Source organism: Danio rerio, chromosome 24 (assembly GCF_052040795.2).
Source record: "Danio rerio strain M-AB ecotype USA chromosome 24, GRCz13ab, whole genome shotgun sequence".
NCBI classification, from domain to species: Eukaryota; Metazoa; Chordata; class Actinopteri; order Cypriniformes; family Danionidae; genus Danio; species Danio rerio.
In genome coordinates, this window is record NC_141044.1 from 27,395,598 (window position 1) to 27,421,153 (window position 25,556).

Consider the following 25,556-nt stretch of genomic DNA (forward strand, 5'->3'; position numbering starts at 1 on the left):
ATTGCTTAGATGATACGTAAAACAAATATACACTAGTTTTTCCTCAATTTCTGGGGTCCAAATAAATGGAAAATAAGCGCTTTAACTTCTTCCTCAGCCTCCCGCTGGCCTGCAGGTACCTTTACTAGTCAATGCTGCCCTCTTATAGGCTGTAGATGATCGGGGATGTTATTTTCTATTAGTAAAACATTTCACATGGCATGATTTGAATTGCTGACAGCTCCAGATATTTAGCATGCCAAATATCTCACGGGTGTCGGCGACTCATCAGCAATCTCTCATATCGCATCCTTGATAGTTCATACTGTGTGATTGTCACTCACATGAACGAGTACAGATTTGACTGTGATTTGAGGCATTTGTCGGCGATTTCTCAAAATCTGTCAGCGAGTCAAAATCAGGGCTAAAATCTGAACTCAGCATTACAGAAAACGTTTGACCTTTGCCATCTCCAGCAAAGGGTATATAACAAAGTATTGAGATGAAATGTTGTTATTGACCAAATACTTATTTTCCTTCATAATTTGCAAATTAATTCATTGAAAATCCTAAAATGTGATTTTCTGGATTATATTCTCATTTTGTCTCTCATAATTGAGACATATGATGTAAATTACAGGCCTCTCTCATCTTTTTTAAGTAGGAGAACTTGGACAACTGGTGGCTGACTAAATACTTTTTTGTCCCACTGTATATAGGCTTATTTAGAGAACATTCAGTACTTCTCTGGTTTCAGATCTCTGTAAATGATGCCCAGTCCATGCAGATGATCCAGAGCCAAAGCTAGTTCAGCCAAATAAAACTTCACATCCTCTTCAGTGAACATCACCTGAGCAGAGGAAAAAAAAGAACAGAAAAAAGTTTAGAATATGCTTTACATTTTAATCAGCCAGAACACAACTTTAACACTTCAACACTGGTCAATAATTAAAAAAGTGATTTGTCAATTTTGTGTATCATTATTACCCTAAACCATTCATTAAATACCTCTTTTGACAGTCGAGTAAAGAGATCGCCTCCTCTTAAGAAGTCCAGAATCAGATAAAGCTTTCCTTCGGTCTGGAATGCTGTGAGAGAAAAGCGAATGTGTTCACTGGTAAACACAACATCAAATCAGCAGCTGCTCTTCATTCAGATTGGCTAATGATGACCAGCGCTCACCATAGTGTAGCTTAACAATAAAGGGATGATTAACCTCCACCAGGATGTCCCGCTCCATCTTAGTCCGGACCTGATCCCGTACTGAAAACACACGCATAAATAACAACACTTGAGTTTACTTCTATTAAGTTCACTAACAATGTTTTCTCTCCACTTTAACAGCCCCCCTCCTCCCTACGTCCAGGAATCTGGCACAACACAATTACGCAGATGGCAATGGATGACTAATTAAATAAAAGAGGGGGAAAATGCAGCGCAGGGGAGAGACAAGAGAAGCTGAGAGCTGAAGGGAGAGGAGAATCACTTTACTCATGTGGATGAAGATGTTGATCATCAGGAGGGACATGGATTTAGAGTTTTAAGGCGAGACACTACAGGTTTTTCTTTTTTTTTTCAGTTTAATGTAGTTTTTTATTTTTTAGTGTTTTACTTGTCACATTTATCAATTTGTGCCTCTAAATTTGAAATATAATCCAGATGTTTAAAGGCTATTTTCTCAAAATGAACATTTTCTCCTAAAATGAGTTGTACAAATTCCCTTTAGCAGCACTTACATATAGCAGACCATGTTTTTTTATTCATATCAGCGTTCTTAGGTTTTATACAAAGTGATATCTTCATGTATAGCATGCCTAATTACATACAACTTAGTTTTAACCAAGAAAAAAATATCTGGATTTTGTTCTTGCTGTTTTAAAGGGACCATATACTGCATTTGTTCAATAAGTTAAATTGTTCTCTGATATCTACATAGACTTGTTTTGAAATCTGGCACGTTTCCCCATTAGCTTGGTTCATTTGGCATATTTGAAACCAGCAATCGCGCTTGGATCCATGCCAAGACAATCGGTCCGAGGTCGTCTTAATATGGTGGTCTTTGCTCAATTTAAAAGTACTCTAGAGCGAATTGATTATATAGAAAGAAAGCAATCTGATCCAACAAACTAATAAATCAGGCTATATCACAATGTATTATGGATACGTAATAGCCACATATACGGCTATATGAAGAGAGAATTAAGAGTAGGGCGGGATGTCATTCCTACCGGTAAATGTGTGTTTCATGTCAAATACGAAAGTGAAAGCATGTTAAACTTTTAACGAGAGCTGTTTATCTAAATTGACTAAACTGCAGTCTTGGTTTATCTGTTATTTCTCCCTATAGATCCTTTTAAGGGATGTAAACAAAAACAATGGTCCCAACATATTTCCTGCTTTACAATTTTTATTTCTATAGCTTCCAAGAATCCAAAAAGAGCCACATTGATAAATAATGTTATGATAGCTGTTTTAACATTAGGTTATTATTGAACTGCCTGTTGTTACAGTTATGAAATAGTTGATGACAAGCAGAAAACATTCTTGGGCCAATGGCATGACCACATTGAAACGGTCTATAACGTTAAGCCTTTAATGCATAATTCTAGTCAACAGCTATGTGTGAGAAAGTCTTACCTCTGATTTATGTTTAACGACATCTGTGGGTGTCACCATTCAAAGTTAAAGCACAGCTTTTCGCTGATAATGTCTTACTGCTCATCGTCATAAATTAAAATAAGGACACTTGACAGCTGAGCGGGACTCTAAAAAAATAAACCCTGAAACTCTGACCAATGAGAGGAGAGTTTCTCTCTTGTATTAGCTCTTTTGGTCCGTTTAGATACTTTGGAGTGTGAAAGCGTATCGCACCAAGAACAAAGTGCAACACTAACAATTTTAATCCCTGTTTTGGAGAAAAAACAATCAATCTACAGGTGTGAAATCACTCTAAGTATGTGGCAAGTAAATGAGGCAAATAAAAAAATCTCCAGAAATGGTTTTATATGTTGATTTATTACTCCATAAAATCCCCCTAGAGAAGCTTTATATTGACCATTTTTGGATCAGTTGTGAATGTTAATGAGCTCCGCTCTCAGCCACACGGACACATAAATGTAAAATCTATAAATCCTGCAATTTACATGCTAATGTGAGTTTGATGTTTCATGCACTCGTTGTTTAGTAACATATAGTACACATTTTGCATCTCCCATTTTCAAAATAAAAGTCCCACTTTCATAGCAGTGTTGGGGGTAACACGTTCAATCAACATCTTTTATGTGTATATCCAAAATGTGCATAAAAATAGGGGGATGGAAACATAGCTACTGTCAACTGTAGAAGCAACTATGCTATAAAATACGCTGTAAACGCAATTTATTCAATGTATGAAGCTCAAAGATTTATTTTGATTTGAAGATTTTCTCAATCGTCTTTGTGTTCATTTTGTTAATAAACATTTTAAAGGTTTAAAATCTGTTTTTGCCTTAATATAAATTATTTCATGTTAGTCCTCTTGAGCTTTATTTCAATCTTTATCTCAATGGACAATGAATTAACTTAACTAATAACACAAAACAAAAGTAGCAAACACATAAATTTACATGTTTTCATTAATCTCTATCTACAGTGTGTTAGCTCTGGGCTCAGAAAGTTATTAAAATATAATTTGATCCTACATTTTTTTTTTAAAGAAAAATGAAGGTGTAGATTATACCGGTGGCTGTTAAATGCAGAGCTTCTCTTTAAAAAAAGGTCAAAAAACACCTGCAAGTTCTGAAAAAGATCAAAATTCAGCCAGGTAAGGAAAAGTAACGCAAAAGTAACCCAAAAGTAACATAACATAACACTGCTTTCCATAAAAAGTAACTAAGTGACACAAATTTTTTGGGGGAGTAACTCAATATTGTAATGCAATGCTTTCAAAAGTAATTTTCCCCAACACTGATACACAGTAAGTTAAAAATAAATGTAAAAATAACTATGGGGAAAAATGGTTATTGTTGTCTCTATTGTTAGGAAACGTTATGGCTTATCAAATGCAGTCAAAGGCTTGTATATTATTGAAGTCTTTTGGGTAATGATCTCCTGATGACGCGGCTGCTCGTCACGTCTGGATGATATAAAACCAGACCTAAAGTACATTCAAATGCTGAGGGCATGCCCTGTGAGTCAAGCAACAGTCTGTTTTGTGTTCAGATTGGCCTTTTGTCCTCCAGGGTTTTTTTTTGTTATTAAAATGTATGAAAATAACCTCATTTTTAACAACCTAATGTCTTGTTTGCATATGCATACAGACTTTTAGAAAATGTCTTAACGTAATTACTCATATGGTGATAACTATTAGTGCATTTTTTTATTCCTTTTACTCCTTTTTACACCTGCAGTGTCTTGTTTAAAAAGCTACAACTGAGAATCAACCATGCTAAAACACTGGAATAAACAACTTTAACTGGTTATTATGGTAAAGATGAACGCTTAGAAGGCATTTTGTAGTCTGAAGTGCAACATGTTAATGAGGCTTCTGAAATGCCTTTAAAATCTTAAAGCCTAAAATTAACACTCATCAAGTGCCAGATGGGAGTAAAATCATTGCTGGCCAGTAGTATAGAGAAGAGTTTTACTCTCCAGTTGCCTGGTAACTTGCTTCTATTAATTCTAGCAATAAAAAATATGATTTGATTCAAACCACCCTGCAATTTTTAAATCAGAATGATGTTGTCAACAAAAGAAAATGATTTTAAAATATAGGTTTTCTATTGATGGTGATAATAATATCAATATTAATAGGTAATTGTTAAAAATGTGTTAGTATTTTAGTTTAATAGATTAATAGTATTATAAATCTATTTCTTACAGGTTTGTTTTATTATCTAATAAAAAATAAAAATAAAAATAAAATAAAAATTTGATATATTTTACCAGTTTGTTTGGTCTGTTTTTAGTAAAATTTCACTGCTGGCACAAATATTTATAGCTATTTTATTTTGACGTGTTACAAATATTAGTTTTAGGCTTAAGCTGTCTACTATTAAAACGGTAGTAGAATTAGACATAAAATGATTTGTCCATGCATAAAATAGCACTGGCTTCTAAAAACCTCAAATTGGTTGACTAAATACCTTTCAGGGTTGCTTTTTTCAGCACTTTCATTGCATACAGCTGTCCTGCATCCGGCCCTGTTGTTTTCTTCACCAAAAACACCTGCAACACACACACAGAAATCAAGGCTTCATCAAAACAACACTAAAGACCACTTTAAACCAGGAGCTATTTTACTCATCAGTTCTTCTTGAAAACACAATTAGTCCTGTGCTTTATGGTTATACTGTAACTATAGTGACCGTGTCCAGTTCCATGTGCAATTATACTGAGATTGTCCCTAAAATATGTTTTTTTTTCTGTGACCGACTCAGGCATTTATCTGTGCTGATTACCTCTCAAACCACAACATACACACAAACGCAAACGCACTAAAAATATACTTGCATAAGTGGGTGGTTATGACCAAAATCTTATATCACTGTATGAGTAATTTTAAAATCAGAAACATGAACACAAATCATTTTTTTGAGGGTATTCCTTTGTGACAGTACATAATATTTTACTAGATATTTTCAAGATACTAGCATTCAGCCTCACACATACATATGTGTGTATATAATTTTTTCTACTTATATACAGTAGAAGTCTTATTATTAGCCCCTTTTAAATTTGTTTTCTTTTATAAATATTTCTCTAATTACGTTTAACAGAACAATGACATTTTCACAGTATGTCTGATAATATTTTTTCTTCTGGATAAGTCTAATTTGTTTTATTTCGGCTAGAATAACAGCAGTTATTAATTTTTCAAACACAATTTTAAGGACAAAACTATTAGCCCCTTTAAGCTATATATTTTTTCGATAGTCTACAGAACCAACCATCGTTATACAATAACTTGCCTAATTACCCTAACCTGCCTAGTTAACCTAATTAACCTAATTAAGCCTTTAAATGTCACTTTAAGCTGAATAGAAGAGTCTTGAAAATATACTAGTCAAATATTATTTACTGCCACCATGGCAAACATAAAATAAATCAGTTATTAGAATTGAGAATTGAAATTATTAACTATAAACAATGGGGGGGGGGGGGGGGGGGGGGGGGTGATGTAGTGGCACTGTGGGTAGCACACTCGCCTCACAGCAAGAAGGTTGCTGGGTCTCTGGTTCGAGCCTCGGCTCAGTTGGCGTTTCTGTGTGGAGTTTGCATGTTCTCCCTGCATTTGCCTGGGTTTCCTCCGGGTGCTCCGGTTTCCCCCAAGTCCAAAGACATGTGGTACAGGTGAATTGGGTAAGCTAAATTGTCCGTAGTACATGAGTGTGTGTGTCTGGATGTTTCCCAGAGATGGGTTGCGGCTGGAAGGGCATCTGCTGCGTAAAAACCTTGCTGGATAAGTTGGCGGTTCATTCCGCTGTGGAGACACCGGGTTAATAAAGGGACTAAGCCGACAAGAAAATAAATGAATGAATAAACAGGGGGGCTAATAATTCAGGGGGGTAAAAGTTCTGACTGTATATGTTATATACAACAAATATGCACAATTTTGCATATATATATGCAAAATTGTCAGCAAATTTCTGGGAATTACCACCACATTTTATTGCAAAAAAAGAAAAAGAAAAAAAAAAAATTCGTAAAAATCTAGGGGGTTCATTCATTCATTCATCTTCTGCCGCTTTTCCGGGGCCGGGTCGCGAGAGCAGCAGTCTTAGAAGAGAACCCCAAACTTCCCTATCCCCAGAAACTTCCTCCAGCTCCTCCGGGGAGATCCCAAGGCGTTCCCAGGCCAGCCGAGAGACATAGTCCCTCCAGCGTGTCCTGGGTCTTCCCTGAGGCAGCCTCCCGGTGGGACATGCATGGAACACCTCCCTATGTAGGCGTCCAGGAGGCATCAGAAACAGATGCCCGAACCACCTCAGCATTTATTTTACTTCTTGAACCAAAACTTCAATTACGACCTAAACCTAAAATATGCAGATATGTATTTTATTTTTCATTTTTGCCTTTATTAAGTGGATAGGACAGTATTTCAGACTGAAAGAGAAGTGTGAGAGAGAGGGGGTAGGGATTGGAAATGTCCTAAAGCCGGGATTTGAACTCGGTACGCCCTAAAGCGCTACTTCACCATATGTCAGCGCACTGACCACTAAGCTATTGTGCCAACAATATGCATTTTTTAAGTTATCAAAAACAGTTTAATACATTTATATAACAAAAACAGCACTGATCTATGCTCTGCCTTTACATACTGTATATACTGTGTAAACACACTTCACAGTACAACCCTGATGTGATGTACCTTTCCAAAAGAGCCTTGTCCGAGCACTTTACGGAGCTCAAACTGCTGTGGGTCGGCCTTCTCTGAGCCCTCTTTAACAAGATGTGTGATGTTGATCTCTTTAACAGACACTTCTTCCTGGAGAGAAAACAACAAGAAGAAAACAAAGAGTCAGTTACATCAGCGAACAAAATTGACGGCAGAAATTTATAATAAATAAATACATTTTTATTTATTAAATTAACAATTATTTGTACAATACAAGAAATACAATTATTGCAATACTTAGTCATACTTGTCAACATCAGTCAACGAAAATACAGTTGCTTATTGTTAGTCCTAGTTAACTTATGGTGTATTAAATAAAATGTATTAACACCACATTAGATCTTAATAACGTATTAGTAAATGTTGAAATTTACATCCACTATGACCAATACCAGCGTGGTTCATTCATAATTTATAATAGTAATTACATGAACTAATGAAAACTTATTAAAAAGTATGAACATTTAACCTTTAATTAACTAGGCAAATCATCACTAGGCAAAACAGTCTAGAGACAGAATTAACATATCCTGACAGATACAAACATACATTAAAATACAAATATGACAACATGGAAAGAAAATGTGAAGAAGAAAAAACAGTTGCGTGCTCAGAAGCATGTATTAAATACTACAGTGATAGACCGCTAGAGAGAAAACACTACTGAAATTCACCAGAAACCAACAATACACCCAAATCACTAAATACACGAATGGAATACAGTCACAAACGCATCACTCTCACCCACGCCACGCACATCACAGCAATGCCCCGTCATGTCCAACATATTTCCGGGCCCAACTTGGGGCTCATCCCCATGCTCCATGCCTGCGGGAGGGAGGAGGGCTTGAAACCCTCGATGCCCCTGCCACGGGTGCCTGTTACTGGACTTCTGATGCACACTGAGAGACTAGAAGACGAAACTCAGTAGAGGAGATGGTGTGACGGGCAGCTTCCCACACGGTTACCATGATGCCGCCCCCAATCCTCCTGCTCTATCATGTGGAGAAGGGTGACTAAAGACTCAACGTTCAAGCTCTTCTTTCCTCCCACTCTCTCTCTCTCTCTCTCTCTTTCCAGCCATTTCTCTTTGTCTCCCTCACTGATCCATCAGCGTTCCATCTCCACACAGTGAGATGATGTCATGCTATGTTGGCGTAGCGGCCGAGTTGTCTCTCATCAAAGTTTATGGGCACAGAGGGTCCTTTATCACTCAGTGTATTGAGACCCAAACAATGCTCCACTATGACAACACACATTATGTTTAAACGAAATTAGATAAAAAAAAAAAATCATGATTATATTTTGGGTGACTGACTGAAGTAAATTCAGCATCTGGTTGACACCATGGGTGCGTCTCAATGAGCTCCCTGATTAGGGTGTAGGCCATTTTTAAAGGTTATGTTATTAATTACTTACACACACTTTTTTCGTCTTCAGAACACAAATTAAAATATTTCGGTGAAATCAGAGAGCTCTTTCATTCTCCGTAGACAGCAAGGTTTCAGACTCAGGTTGAGGTCCAGAAATGTACCAAAAAACAGACCATAGGCCTTCAGTGGTTTGAGCGGAAGATTATTAAACAGAGAATATTTCTGTGTTCAGATAAAAAAAAGACTTTAATCAACAGTTTCTTCCTCTCAGTGTCAGTATATTGTGTTACAACCCAATGATTGGGATATTTTATCTATCATCTGTCTCTCTGCTCTGCCTAAAAAGTGTCTTGATAGGCCACTTCAGACTGGTTTCTTGCTCTGGATTGGCTTATAGAATTTTAAAAGTGTAAGTTTTTTTTAAATTAAAATACTAGATACAGAGTCATATAGAGTCAGATATGAGTTTCAGTAGTCATGTCAAAGCTGTAACCACATCAGCATACTATCATCTCAAAAACATTGCACGAATTAGATGCTTTGTCTGCAGTGAGGACTTAGAGAAACTTGTTCATGCTTTTATCAGCAGCAGGGTGGATTACTGTAATGGACTCCTCACTGGGCCTCCCAAAACGACAGGGAGACATTTGCAGCTCATCCAGAATGCTGCGGCCAGGATTCTGACCACTGGCTCCCAGTTACATTCTGAATAGATTTTATAGTATAATTACTTGTCTATAAATCTTAAATGTCCTAGGACTTCAACACATTACAGGTACACTCAGTGAATACAAACTTAACAAATCACTCTGATCATTAGAATCATATAAACTAGAAGTTGCAAGGGTTTAGTCAAAGCAGGGCGAATTCAACTTCATCTAGTACCTTGCCTACTTTGCTTGTTTGACACTGATTTTTTGGATTGTCCCTCAAATTTGGTTACTTGTTTTTGTAAATAGTTTGTAAATATTGTATATAATATTGGGATAGTAAGAAGTCTGATGCCAGTTTATTTGTAAAAGTTTTTGATCTCTGTTTTTGTGTTAGGTAGTTAGGGTAGTTAATTGTATTTTCTTTTCTTTCATTTAAACTCAATAAATTTTGATTTCATATTTTGTTTGTTTTGTCTTATACTTTCATGTTGTGCTCCGTCCTTAGACGGTGCAGGCTCACTCATTGAAAAGCCAACAACGCAATTTAAAGACCTGGTAGCTGGTGGAATTGTTGAGGGTAAATAAACCAAAGCTTTAAAGTATAAATGCTCTTTTAATAACATTAAAACATCAATGTCTGAATCAGTTCTGTTGTTTTTTATAAGTGCCAAAAGTAGCTTCGTTCAACTTTGTTGTCATTATCAATGTCCCTATGTGAGCAATACTGTCCTTACCCTATATATGGGTCTCAAACTGAATTCCTGGAGGGTCGCAGCTCTGCACAGTTTTGCTCCAACCCTAATCAAAGGGTTCAAGACTATTCAAGAAACAATTAAGCAGGTGTGAGGTGGTTGAAGATATAATCTGCAGAGCTTCATACCTCCAGGAATTGAGTTTGAGACCATTGCTCTACACAAATTTCTGTACACAGCATACTGATTCACAACATAGAAAGTTAGGGAGCTGATTGATGTCTGTATTGCATAAGCATCGGCCTGTTTTTGAAACTGAACATATAATGCATGTATGCTTGCCCGTGTGTTTTTCCACTAAAAAGTTTGCCCACAAGGTGTCAACACTAAGCCGGATGTTGTTGCACAAACACAAAAGAAACGGAGACAAAACAAGAACAACAAATTATGGAGCGTATTACTGGGGCCAGTCAAGCCTTCGATGTAATATAAATACATTTTTCTAATTATCTCTTTTATTATCCACAAGGATATTATTTTAAACCTGAAAGCCTAGAACCACCGTTTTTGTTGTAAATTAAAAAAAATCTACACTGAAATAATTTTAAAAAGTAACAATAAATAAATATAATAAATGTAAATTTACACAAGTAAATAAATAGACTCAATAATGGGGTAAAATGGAAATTTGCATGTGCAGATTCCGTGTGGGGCTATAGGTGTGTTTTAAGAATAAACCAATCAGAGTCTAATCTCCCATTTCCTTTTAAGAGTCAGTTGCTTCACACCATGGTGCATGTGCTATTTACCTGGTGGACTTTGTAAGTGAAAAAAACTGAACGCTTCACTAGCGAGAAAACAGTTAAACAGACCATCTGCAGCTTGAGAACAAGAGAATAGGTTTCTTCAATCTTTACTTTCACTTTCACTCTCTTTCGTGGATAAGGAAACGTGTTGTATGCACAGACATCCAAAAGCCTTAATATAATTTATTTCATTTTATAATGAAATATAATGAGTTGTTTCAAAACTGTTTCTAAATTCAGTTCTAATTTCCAGCAAACGAATAAATGAAGAATAACGAAGTGTGCTCAAACCTGAAAGGTGGGCTAATCTAAGCTTGTTTTTAATAAAACAAATATAAATATGGATATGATAAATAATACTACTACTACTAATAACATTACACAAAAGCAAATTGTCATGAATTGACTAAAAAAGCCTCCCAAGACGAAGAAGGCATGAAAGCAGTGGTTTTTATATTTATGTGGAAAATAATAATTTTTGTAATATTTTAATGCTTTAATTCTTTTTCATTTGTAAACATATTTGTGTATTGCTGTACATCTTGTGTGTATTAAACAACATTTAAATGAGGTGCACAACAGACACGCTCTGCGCTGGACTTTAGACCTGCTCTAAGCTGGTCTATAGCGCATTCTATTTTAGATTCTCAAAATAGCAACGAGTCAACAATGGGCCTTAACACTCCTCTTATCTAGACGAAAACACCCCAAGTCCACAAAGTGGCGCAAATGAATTTGCTATTTAAACAATGTGGCGGAAAACAGGAAAATTATGGTTTGAAAATTGCAATAAGTCATAGAAACACGTCTTGCACCTTATTGTGCCGAGTGTATGATAGGGGCCAATATATGCAAACCTGCTGAAAAAACCCTGCCAAAATGTGCAAGTATACACACTTCACAAGCGCAATGTGTTTGCAATGCACGCAGCCTTCAATTCGGAGAATGACAAATGAATCATAATCAATACCAAATCTGCATAATGAGTCATTTGATTGAACTGCCAAAAGCCAAGGCACTTTGAGCACGAACTGTCATCAGAGCGAACATTAATTATTGCCCACAGCATTCTGTTTTCTACTTTATACAACAAAGGCAAAAATCCATAACATGCTCCAAGATTTTCTACAATCACTTGCGTAAAGTCCACCTCCTCGATGAACCCCAATTTCCACCCGTCTCCAGTGTTATCTCTAAAGCCGCCAGAGCCATAAATACCTCTGAGTCCCACGGTGAACGATGTGGAAGTGAGGCCAGCGAATCCTCCATCCTGTTCCAGCCCAAATCAGTCTGGCATGGTGTCAGCCTGGGCTCCCTCAGAGCGGCCAGCATCCTGCCATGAGGTCCGGCCAGCCCTGGTATCGTTTTTAACCTCTCTGTCACTTCCTGAATCCCCACAGGCAGATCTATCGTGTGACGTGTCGCCCTCTTAGGCTAGTCCAGTCTGGGGAAACTGTGTCTAGCACCTAAGTTGCGTATTTCCCTGAAGGAAGGTCTGGCGAGATAGATAGAGACCCAAATGGACTACACTTCAGATCTTGCTGTATAGCATGGAGAAGGTTCGGCTCTTCTGTGGAAGCATCCAGAAGTCTACAAAGCTCTGTTTTGCTGAAGAGGAAATAATGGAATCAATTCATGAATCTGTTTACCTACACTGTATTAAACACATCCAAGCATTCAAGAAGTAGCAGCTCCCGCCTCTTTCCTCGCTCTTGCTGAGCATAATTCACACCTCATCTCAATGCCACCAAGAATGGAAACTGATCCTTCATATTGAGAACGAGCTGCTATCGCTTTGGGGGCCAAGCGGAAGATGATAGAAATGCAAGAAGTGGCATTTAAGTTGGACTGTTTCAAACTAGAAATCAGATCCATGAATGAATGGCTGTTGTCTGTTGCCCTGCAGTGTGTGTGAGTGTGATGGAGGCGTTGTGTGCTCGTGGTGTTTTACTGACTGTGATTCAGAGTACAGATGGTGACAATACAGGATGTGCGTGCACTATGTAATCAGTGACTTAAAGAGCACCTGGATGACACATACAAACGCACAACACACACACACTCACAGAGCTAAAGAAAATCACGTCTCTTACTAAACACTGTCATATTTCAAGGTTTTGCATCAATTTGTGATTTCAATATCACACTCGTAGTAGTGCTATCTGGCTGTATATCATCAATGGTGGGACACTAAGTATGAATGTATACATATACAGTAAATTTTCATAGTATGTCTGATAATATTTTTTCTTCTGGAGAAAGTCTTATTTGTTTTATTTCGTTTGTTTATGATAGCAGCGCAATATTCTGCAATATCAGAACTCCTACAGCCTCCTCACCCTTCTGTATTATTCCATCAACATAGAGTAACAGCAGCTCAATAAACTCACAACAATTTGACGAATATTGCAGCTGTTGGGCAACAAAATGTACTTTTGAGGCTTTTATAGGCAAAAATGAAGTTGTTTAGACTGCAACTACGCAGTTTATTTATAAGGATAGTGCCTATTTTAAATATTTATAATTTCAGAGATAGTGTGTCGGCAGCCATTAGCCTGTCTTTGAGCAGAGCAAAGATGGCTGACATTGTCCATCCACAAGATGGCGACAGAGACTGCATAATACGCTTTTAAAGGAGAAAAACTCATAATTTCTAACTACAGCAGATCAAATTATTATTAAACTGTTAGGTGACATTCTAAGTCGATCTCTCTCTTTTGTATGTTGTAGTGCTGCATTTATACCATAGTAATTGTATTGTCTTAAGTTTGAGGTGGTACTCGCATATAAGGAATGTATACATTTTGTGTTGGCCACTCTTTGTATAACCCTGAGTTACTTTTTGATTGGCCATCTGTTTGTTTCTAGTGAGTCTCCTGTTTTCATTACTGCAGACTAGTTCAGTGAACAGAAAGAAGAAGAAAGGCCTCCATGCGTTAAGTGTTATTCCTTATGGCATACACAACAGTAATCTGGTAGTGTTTGCGTTGCTTTGGCTTTTTCTAGGTTAATTATTGTGATCTCCTGATTATAACAGAGAAATACTGGACAATGTCTCTAGACTGAAGGCTGACTATTTTTTTTTTTTACATTTTTAAAAAATGTTTTCCATAATAACTTGACCTTTCTGTAATATTTTATTAAAAAAAAGACACTCAAGATTACATTAAAACAATAATATTACATATATTAACATCTATCTTATCTCTTTTTATACATTTATGAAGCCTGTTCTCTTACATACAACCAGTACTTTATTAATATATTTTGTATTTATATTTAATTTTATTATTTATATTTATTATTCCATTTTACAACCTGCTTACAAAATTAAACATATTACCCATAGACTCACTTAACACATAATGATGAATAACATAGAAAAACAATATAACAACAATTGAACAATTTTAAAGCCTGTTTTCCCAAGCAAGCTATAAGTGAGCGTCAGATTCTTCCCTTCCTGAGGTACACGTCAGCTCTGGAGTCAAGTGGAAACCCGATCACTGTCCGCAGTGTCCAGAGTACAGCACAGAGTACAGCACTCACCGTCCTGTGTGTGGATCTTTCCGGTGGCCTCTGAAACAGCCTCCGCAGAGCCTTCAGTCTACACTGCAGCACGCGGATCATCGGCTCCCCGAAAACAAGTGTCCAGGGCTTAGTGGCCGCCATACCGCTCCTGCCCCACAAGTCCAGAGAAACACGTCCAACTGAGCCAATATATGCCAAAAGTTGTAAGGAAGATGACAGTCAGAGGGAGGGAAGCCCAAGTTCTGAAGGAGGTACTGTTTAAGCCAAACTGGGAGATTCCCCTCTGAAAAGTCACCAATGGCTGGAGATCCCCATACACGCTCACAGCTGACCAGTCACAAACACACACATACACACAAATGTGCGCTCAGGATGTTGAGCTGCGGCTGAGATTAACAGCACCTGTTGTGTAAAGTCCAGTGGTGCAGTGGAAGAATGATCTGTCGCCTTCAAACTGAGAGCAGAGGTGTGCTGAACACACACTGAGCCTTTAATTAAATCCATGCACAAAACACCACCACTGCTATGCAAAACTAAATCAATGGGGATGGTTGGCATGTATTATGATGTTTGTGTTTAATGATAGAATTAGCTAACATTTTAAAGCTGTAAAACCCAACAGTCAACTTTATCAAATGAAATGAGTGTAGCTAACTCAAAATTTACTGAAAGTTAATTCTACTCATTTGAAAAAAGTTTTGAACTCAGTGTTAAAGGTAAAGAGTGAATTAAATACCTCATTACTTTAACTTAAATGTTTTATGGTGCTTAGTTGATTTAAGTTCTCTTCATTTATTGGGTTTTACTGTGCTCAAATTGCTTCATTTACTCAAATGGATTAAGTTCACAGTACTCATTATTAGGATTAGTTTTTGAACTTAAATGGTTTGTTGCAATCGGTTTCCTCAAATGGTATGAAACTTTTGGGGTTTTACAGTGCTGTATACACGTTTTATTCCTTAATCAGTAACTTGAGTGCCACATCACTGTAAAAAACACTGGGTTCCACATAATCGATTTGTGTTGGCACTATATCAAGGAATTATCTTTATAGTTTTTACAAAGTTGGAAGTAGATTGAACATAAATCAATTAAGTTATGCCCAAAAAGCTAAAAAATTTGTTTTTTTTTAGCTCATTTTAAATAAGTAGTTTGAAGAAACAGCATTCACAATTTTGAGAATGCAGCATTTGTATTTTTTGGGATTCTACAAGATTTTGCAATGTTTTAAACTTTTAGCTTTTATGTTCCTGTTTACATTTATATGTATTTGTACAGACTCAAAACCCTCCATTAGAGAAAAACTAATTTCTTCAGTCAATGTTTTTTATGAACTTGAGGCAAAAGGTAGTAAGCAATATTTTATTTTTAACTGAATTTTTATTCATTATTTGACGAAAACAGGCAAAAAAATTGCAAAAGCGGATTTGCACATGCCCTTAATGCTTTTTTGCCATGCTTGTCAGACTTTGCGCCTAGATCATAAAAATGGAGAACAATGTTTTATATAAATTTGAGGCAATGGTAGTAAACAATAGTTAAACTAATTTTTTTAATGTATTTGATGTAAACCGGCTATATATATATATATATATATATATATATATATATATATATATATATATATATATATATATATATATATATATATATATATATATATATATATATATATATATATATATATATATGTATGTATGTATGCATGTATGCATGTATGTATGTATGTATGTATATGTATATGTATATGTTTATGTATATGTTTATATTTTATAATTAAATTTTTTCTTTTGATATACAAGTTTTACAGACAAATGTTTTTGAATAGCCACAAAAAAAAGATTTGTTTTAGAACTTGCATCTCTAGAAAATCTTAAAGGGTCAACTTTTTTGAGATGATGACAGAAATTTATATGTGCCATGTTGCTAAAAATACTATTGGGACACATGTTTCACTAACAAGTGAAAATTGACTGCTTTTGCGTTGTTTAGAGCAAATTTGTTGTTATGGTTTAAAAATTAGTCACAGCGAAAGGGTCACTGCGTAAATTCCAGACTTAACTAAAGATTTTTTTAGTATCACTGACAACCTCTTTAAGTCATAGAACAGCTTTTTCACAAAAGTTGAGTAAATGAGAAAAGAACTAAAGGAAACTGGTAATTAAATATATTTTTAAAAGGTATAATTAATATCAAATATTGTAATATATATTAATCATTTAACACACAAATTTAGATTAGTTATATATGCACATAACTTAAGATATTTTATTTAAATATGTTTTCATATTTTTTATGTCTAAAAATGAAATCAAATGTATTTTATATTGTATCATTATTTTCACACAGAAAAACACGAGTACAAACTGGGGCAACCTGATCAAAAACATTGATTTGGAAAAAAGAAAATGAGTATTATCCATTGTTCAAAGTCCAAATACTCAATACAAGGGGGAAATTCTCCAAAATTTGTCTGAATAATGAGTCAGACCAATATATCAGTTCATCATAGGAAAGCCAATTTCCTTTTTACACCATTGATTACTCAAGAGGACATTGCCGAGGGACAATACCGGCTTATGGGATTCTCCAAAGAGGAACATACAATCCACCCCAACTCTATTTTCCACCTCTCCATGCTCGCAGATCCTGTCAGCTGCATGTATGGAATTATGGGAGTCAGTTTCACTAAAGCCGCTTGCGCAACACAATTAACAGCTCGGATGGCCCTTGAAGTCAGAAAGGCGAACACTTTGCTCCATAAACAGGACGCCGCACTCACTGTTTTCCACTTAGATGACACAAGCTCATCCGACAGCTCCGAAAAGAGTGCATTATCATCGTACGAAGAGGGTTTCCTATTACGATAAGTCAGGTGCCAGTAAACAGAAGCAGAGTGAGGCGAACTCTGTCCGATTTGGACGGCTCTGTGAGTTTTGTGTGCGTGTGTGTGAGGTTATGCAACTCAATGGAGCAGGTTTCTGACCTCAGAGAGACAGCTGGGAGATCTTTGAGGATCCAGTTTCTCTCATTGTACTGATGAATCTCAAGGTCAGTCGCAGTGAATGACACAAGTGAGAGTTTGACAGAACGGATAAACCAGACAGCTTGATTATGAGATGAAAAAAGTCCATAAAGACATCAGGGGGTGACGCATTGTGGGAACTCAGAGTAGATGAATACAGTAAAGCAGTGGTCCTCAACCACCGGGCTGCAAACTGGTACCGGTTCAAGGATCAATTGGTACCCGGCCACACAAGAAATCATTAAATATTTCTGTTTTATATATTATCGGAGTCTGAACGTTCTTTTAATTTGAAAAATCTTTTATTTTGAAAAATGATTGTAATCTCTCGCTTACAACTCAGTCACTTCAGCACCAAAATTTGACCCACAAGCAGCAAAATGAGTAAGAAGTTTCTTTGCTAAGTGGAAAAGGCCCAGCGAAGGACCTGGGAACTGTCAAGTAATGAATCTGCAATCCATTTGTCAACAAATCAGGTGAATCCAGCATGTCTGTGCAAGATCAACTGCTAAAGATAGCAAATGATGGCGGACTCTAAAAAAGGGGCTGTTCGGATATTACATCATCTCTAGAGTCCACGCAAGAAAGTTATTTCCAATGGACATAGGTGCCATATAGACGCACCATGCCACAAGCACACCGCAAGTCACGTGACCACACCGATCAGCTTCAGCTTGTATGGAATATACACATTTCGGTACACTAATTATATCAGACATACACCCAAACATATTGCATTGCTTTGTAAGATTCTCCGTAAATAAAACTTCAGAGTGACAGCAATGTTTTGTCAGCTTGACATCCTATGAGAAAACGATTGATGGTCGCGTACCAATCTATGAACCTAATCACTCCCCCTCCCCCTGGTCCACAGTAAAATTGTCAAGCATTGAGCAGTCTGCGGTGAAAAAAAGGTTGGGGACCACTGCAATAAAGCACTAAAGTAAAGCACGAAATAAGGTCTGAGAGCATAAAGATAACATTAAATAGATTCATGTTGAGCAGTGGCGCACATGGGCAAGACAAGTTTGTATTTAGTTTGCAACTTTTGCTCCCAACATTATCCTTCAAATTTTTTTTTGTAAATCAATTTAAAAATATATATATTTTATTATTATTAAATCTTTTATCTTTAAGTCCTATTAGCGGTGTTGTATTTTGAAAATGACATTTAAAATTTTTTGAATTATTTTTATAGGTTCTTCACCTTTATTGGACAGGACAGTAGAGAGTATTGACAGGAAATTGTGGGGAGCAGAGAGAGGGGAAGAATTGAGATAGGACTGCGAGGCAGGAATCGAACTCGGGTCATCGTGAGCACCAGAGTGCATGTGTCGACGCACTAACTACTATACCACTGGGGCCGACAAAATGACATTTAAGAGTAGGGTTATAAACAAGTAAGTATTGCAATTTTTATTGCTAAATTGAGTTAATGTCAAATTTTTTAACATTTTGTAAGAATTATAAATTTAGGTACAAATTTTTGTAATTTTGTTGTGTTTGTTATTATTTTATTGATCAAAAATACAGTACAAATTGTAAAATTGTGAAATGTTATTGCACTATAAAATAACTGTTCAAGAGTAGTTCATAATTTCAGTCATTTTTAAGATGAATTTTCAGCTATAGAGTCTTCAGTCACATGATTCTTTAGAAACCACTATATTATTAATCATCAATAATATTATTATTATTGGTAATAGTAATAAAACAATAATGACTGGAGTAATTAATTAATTTGAATTTTTTTTCAATTTAACAACATAAAAACAGTGGACCAATTGGAGCGGTTTATTGGAGCGGTTTTGAGACCGACTGCAACTTGACATAAGAGTGCGGTTCCCCCCGCCCACCAATATTGATTGACAGGCATGCATTACCATATCCTCAGTTTGTTGTTTCACGTCCGCCATTTTCAGCGTGTGAGTCAAAGCAATGTCACCAAACAAACATCCTTGCGAATTGGGCGCTCTTGAAAAATGAGCGCTCTTATCATCGCCACTGTTTGCAACTTTAGGTGGGTTTGCGAAAATACTTTTCATTGCGTCTTCCTTAAACTTCAGCCGTTTGCATTTTCCGGGGTTACAGAAGCTCCCTGTCATCTTAACTAGGTGCGGCTGGACAGTGTGAGCGTGTTGCCTCGCGCCCGCGTTCCCTCCATTGGAAATAACGGACCTGCTTAGTTATAGCCTCAGTCAAATTTAATCCAGTGTGCGTGGTTATTAGTCTTGGTGTACAATCTCGGAACCTTAAACTAGCACACAGTTTGCAAAACTTTGTTTAGTTGATGCAGTTTTGTTCCATGCAAAAACACGGTGTTGAGAAGCCTTTATGATTAATTAACCGTGACGAATTAAAGCATGATTAATAGTGAAACCGGTTAATCATTACATCCCTATACAGATGATGCATGCATCGTTACATAGCGGCTGTAAAACTATACAAAGACACAAATGATTTTGCAACTACCACTGTGACACATTCTGGCACATTATTGGTTCCTCAACAATAGTATCTGCTTGGTCTATGTCAAAGTCTACATGTACGGCTGAATGCTGGTCCTCTCACTCATGTTGCTTCTCTCTGTCTGCCTGTCTGTTGCCATACACAAAGCTGGGGAGCTCTTGGCCCCACCCCCTTGTTAAGTTGAGCGGAAAGTAGAAAACAATTTTCATGTGAAGCAACATGACCCCAAATCAACGAGCTGTGTACACGCCCCCAGAATGACACTTTTTAACACATTATAATAAAAAAATCTGAATTGTGTTTTGAACTGAACCTAAACTGGCACACTCAGAAGAACCATAATATTGATGTTAAATCTTAAAAAAGGGGTAAACTAGGTCCGTTTAATTTGCATCATCTAACCAATCAAGTTTAAGCATATATATGTAGATCGCTTAGAGCACAATAACTAATCACCTGTTTTAATAAAGCAAAACTTTCACTTCCAAGTGCAAAAACACGCTTATGGAAGAGCAAATGGAAGACTTGTAATCTCTAGCAAGGCCACTAAGAATAATTTTTTTTCATGCATGTTACTTCGTAGAATTTTTGTTTACTTGTGGTAAGATAAGAAATATTAAATAAACAATACAAATATGACCAGCAAGATTGCACTTTACTTGTATTACAGTAGTACATAAATAAATCTCCATATATTTTTTCCCATGAATTATTGACTCTTCTCAACAAATGTCAGATTGTTTTAAACTTTAATTTCATGGTGAAAAATACGACTATTCGTTTTGAGCAGTGTATCTCACACAATGACAAATACACTATGATTTGGTGGCTTTGGCCCAATTACTGACCAGATAATTAGATTTTGACGCATGAATAAAATGTTTTTTGGGAAGTAAGTCTGTTTAAAAAAATGTGCCAACGAAAATAAGAATACTGCAAATAATGCAAAGTATTTACTGACATGAACAATGTATTTATTACAGATTTATTCATCTTTGTTAACGTTATTTAATGAAAATAAAATTCTTCAGTGTCCTTGCTAACTCATCGTGCATGAATTAATGTTTGGATTTAAATACTGTGTTAATCAGCCAGTGTTGTGCTATGATTTCTATAATTATAAGTATAGTTCATTCTTAGTTCATGCTAGCAAAAACATTACTAACATAGGGTGTTAGTAACCCAAAATTGTGACCCAAATTACAATAACAATTTTCGTTTGGTGGTTTCAGTTAACTATAATAACCCTGACAAGCACAAGCAATTACACATTCCATCGATAACATATCCATCGATCCTTATTCTAAAGAAAAATTGCAATGTGTGGATTTTTATGAAGGACTAAACAATTTCTACATGAAGCAAATGGAAGAGAGATGAAGGCATAATTTATTCATACATTTCCGAGAGGGGGACAGGAAGATCAATAGAGCTAATCAATTATAAGTGAGCTACTGTCCAGAACCATGGTCCCACTCAAAGCTTTGGCTTACAGAACTGAACCTCCTTTAATACTTAAGCGGACTGAAAGACTAATCTAAAAACACAATGAGGACACACACAAATCTGAGCATGCAGTTTGGGTTTCTGAGGTTGTCAGAGGTCAGTGTTTTGAACTGAGTCATGACGAGTCAAAAACAAAAACCTGATTATCTGCTTTCCAGGCTCCTCTGGGAGGTTCAAAATCACAATAATGCAGACTGGGTTATATTTTTTCAAATGTTTCCTCTGGGCGTTGTGTCCAACTCAACAATCTCAACTTCCTGATGATTTCTGTGCTATTTGTGAATCTTAAATGCCCAGAGACCAATAGAAAAGAGACCAAAGAAAACATAAAAGAAAGAAAGAAAGAAAGAAAGAAAGAAAGAAAGAAGAAAAGAAATGAAGGCACTGTCTTTCTAGCCAATACAGAGAAATCAAAATGTCAATCTGATTCATCTGATCTTGACAGATGTCAGAAAGACGAGACTCGTGTGCACACATTCTCTCTCTCGCGAGCACAAACGCATGCACACCAAGTAGACAATCAAGAATGAATAGCTGAGTTTCCATAACACTGTTAATGTGCATTTTGAAGCATTAAATCACTTGTTTTTTGTTATGAAGCTGGATGACTATAATACTCCCTATGCTAAAAAAACTCTTTCAGATGGGGTGCTAGTGTCTGGGATGCACAAGAAAAGAAACCAAAAAGCTACTCTTGCGACATCCTCAAGCCTGGTTTATACTCAACGTGTCCACTAGTTCGTTTGAGTGTGTGTGGTAAATGTGATGTCATCGACGTGTTTGCGGAGGTTCGCTTTGGCTGCGCGCAACATGTTTTTGGCTGACTGAGCTCATGATTTTTTTTTGAGACTCAAGCAAAACTTTCGCATGGTGCTGCGTTTGATTTGAGTTGAACATAAACCACTTTGAAGACATTTTGTCTGAAACAGGCACGACTCTACAGAAACCTTTATGAATTGTGATCATGGAGATAACCAGATGATCAATAATTCTTGACTAGAAATTGCAACAGCCGTGGGAAAGAAGAAAAGTTTTTGTTAAAAAGTTAGGAAAAACCAGAAGGATAAGTTTGTTAAAGCCAAAAGAGGCTGTGGCAAAAGTGGAGACCCGGTTACACAATTACAAAATATGTTTTTTCACCAGTCAAAGGTTTTACACTTGTGTATATTTTACAATTTTGAATTTAAAACACTTTAATAGTTACAAAACTAACAACTTTTTTTTTGCCATAATAAAAAATATAGTTCTAGAGCAGGGGTGGCCAACCCTGTTCCTGGAGAGCCACATTCCTGCAGATTTCAGTTGCTACCCATATCAAACACACCTGAACCAATTAATTAGGACCTGAACACCACGTGATAATTACAGGCAGGTGTGTTTGATATGGGTTGCAACTGAAATCTGCAGGAAGGTGGCTCTCCAGGAACAGGGTTGGCCACCCCTGTTCTAGAGCAACTCATGATCTGTTGTCATTAATATTTTAATAAACTTTAATAGGCAAAACTGTCCGAGATATGAACAAAAGTGATGCATCAAAGTTTGATTTAAAAAATCTTGAATGGTTAGAAAAAAATCCCTACAATCATTGAAATAATTTATTAAAAAAATAATAACATTTGTTTAAAAATATTGAATGATATTAATGATATGGCGTAGTTTCGAAAACTTTCTACTTCTCTGTTTATCCGTCTGACTTTACAGTCAGTTTCTTTTGAACCCCTCCTGTCGTTTTAAAGAACATCACAACGCCGAATGTACCACATCCGTTTCGTGAGGTGCGTGTACAGTCAGCGGAGATGCGTGATGCGGTGCCAGGCAAAAGTATAAATCCAGCTTTACGCCTCTTTCACAGAGGGCGTCAGCGTCAACGCTTCCTATACACTTTCAATGGGTGACATCAAGCAATGCTGAACTGAATTGTGGATCCGTCAATACTGCTTTAGCGGCGTTGCCCGCTGCAGAAGTTGGGGATTTCTCAAATTTTCGAGCTCCAACGGAAGCGTCAGCCAATCAGATCACTTTAAGCATTTACCCCAGCTCAAACAGTAGCCGATTGCAGACTAATTTCATTGGCAGATGCTGCTATGACAATCACGTCAGCCCTTTTCTCAGAGGATGACAAATGGACAAACCATTGCTGCAGCTTTAATACAAGTTTATAGAGAAAAGTAAAAAGCACTGCAGTGTTTGGATGCGCTTTGTTTGTCTCAGGTAATTAGTCTACCGTTGTTACTGAAATGTGTATATCCCATACAAAGTGTGAAGCAGATTGGCTACCCCTACTTAAATAGATCGCGGTGTGCTCGCAGCATTCAGTTGAGATGTTTATGCGCATTGTGCAAGTCAGGCGTCTCCATTGGAAATAACAAACTTACACCCTAAGCTTATTGGCTTATTGCTTTTTAAGGCAACCACTCAGCAGCCACATTTAATAAAACTATAGAGTTTCATATCGAAACTTCATACCAAACTTTTATTAAAAATAGATATTAACAATGGTGTTTGGTCAATATATACTAATACCGATTTTAATCAGCCAGCCCTATGTCCTATTTGTATTTAAGAAAGTATTTTAGAAAAAACAGTAAGTATATTAAATGCATTATCTTTATTGTATATTAAAAAATATTTCAAATATAAATTCAAATTAAAGGTCAAAACATGACTGAAAAAAATGTATTCAGTCTTACAGAAATATGTGTAAAGTTATTTAGAACAAGACACATCCTAATGCACAAAACAAAACAAAACACTAAATACACAGCTATATCACAGTTGTTTTGATATATGAACATCCCCTTTTGTCTCCCCTGACCCATATACACACTGTACAACAAAACCAGGTCTCGATCACAAACACCCAAATGCTGGTCTACATAAAGCAACTGTCAATGTCCCCATTAAAATTGCTTCTCTGAGGCCTTTAACTGAAGCCAAGTCCACTAATTGCTAGGTTCAGTCCATGCTGAACTTTCACTCTCGAGGGCAAATCCTTTACTCATTAGAGAAAGACCTAACAAAAGAACACATACATAACACAAACTCCAAAATAGAATTAGAAGAAAGTGAGGCCCCTGATAAAGCAGAGCAAATCCGAGGGAGATTCCTTTATGCTTGTGAAAAATGAATGTTTCAGCAATTTGATGTGGTTCTTCCTGCATGAAGCACCAACGAGTAAGAATCCCCCACAAAAAAATACACTACATTGTTCCATCTACATCCTCAATACATCAACAGTTTCCGCCTTCAAGCCTCTTTCCATATACATAAGAAACATTTATTAAAATGCCACTATTGTGCTATTTTAAGTCTCTAGTTTTCTTTTGGGGGTCTCGTACAATAGATTTGCATGCATCCAAGGTCACATACGTTTGAGATCAACTCATTTCTCATCATCTCAAACAATCAACTAATAGATTCGCACTGTATAAATTGCTCCTTTTCAAGAGCTTACTCTGATTGGTCAACTGACCCAGTCTGTTGTGATTGGTCAATCGCTTACAGCACGTGTGAGAAACCAAACACCCAATACCAAGAATTCCAGCTCTGAAGGCTTCATCAATACTCAATATTGTGTTGATATAAAAGTAAATATAATGCTAAATGTTTTTTACCTCATGCACATTTATTGCTCAAGTTGATTTTTTTAACTTGTGTGCACGATGCGAATGTGGTGGATTCTCTAGTTCATTTCTCTTTGTGTGTTTGTATTGACTTTGTGTTTAATCTACTTGTCAAATAAGGGCCGGGTAGAAAATTACTTTTTTACTCTATATTGATCTAAGAGCCAATCACACAGCAGAAATGTATATCAATAAGAAGCTAATAGTGTGTTAATATAAGAAACATAGCGAACTTTTGGTCAGCGAAAATTTATCAGCCAAAAATGTTGTTATTAATGGGCCCTCCTATTTTTGTGAATTCAGTCATTGTTGGAGTACTCTTTTAAATCTGGAAGCATTTACAACTTATATCGAAATATATATTGTTATCGTTCAATATGGAAAAAAATGATCTCAACTGCATTTTTGTTATATTGCCCAGCCCTATGTCAAATACTTAAAGTCCGCTTGAAATCCAATAAAATTTTCCATCTGTATTTGGATAGCTCACATTGTTAGTCTTAATGTGAACAGTTGATCATTGC

At 36.4% G+C, this 25,556-nt stretch overlaps 1 protein-coding gene and 1 long non-coding RNA gene across 12 annotated transcripts in view; one reads left to right on the plus strand and one right to left on the minus strand.

Annotated features, from left to right (window-relative positions):
- Positions 1-25,556, minus strand: part of rps6ka3b (ribosomal protein S6 kinase A3b) — a 94,496-nt gene that overhangs the window by 32,941 nt on the left and 35,999 nt on the right. For 8 of the 11 annotated variants that reach the window (XR_015524240.1, XR_015524239.1, XR_015524238.1 and 5 more), the window contains 5 exon segments: positions 7,328-7,444; positions 5,103-5,184; positions 1,162-1,242; positions 988-1,067; positions 723-829 (listed from right to left, as the gene is read on the minus strand). Coding sequence is in view for 4 of the 11 variants with exons in the window: in XM_087307976.1 (XP_087164102.1) it covers positions 723-829; positions 988-1,067; positions 1,162-1,242; positions 5,103-5,184; positions 7,328-7,444 (467 nt within the window). In the remaining 7 variants the exon portion in view is untranslated. 11 annotated transcript variants of the gene reach the window in all.
- On the plus strand, positions 7,030-14,108 carry LOC147838054 (uncharacterized). The gene is made up of 3 exons (XR_015525028.1): positions 7,030-9,198; positions 9,485-11,358; positions 11,484-14,108. It is a non-coding gene; the product is annotated as an uncharacterized LOC147838054 (long non-coding RNA).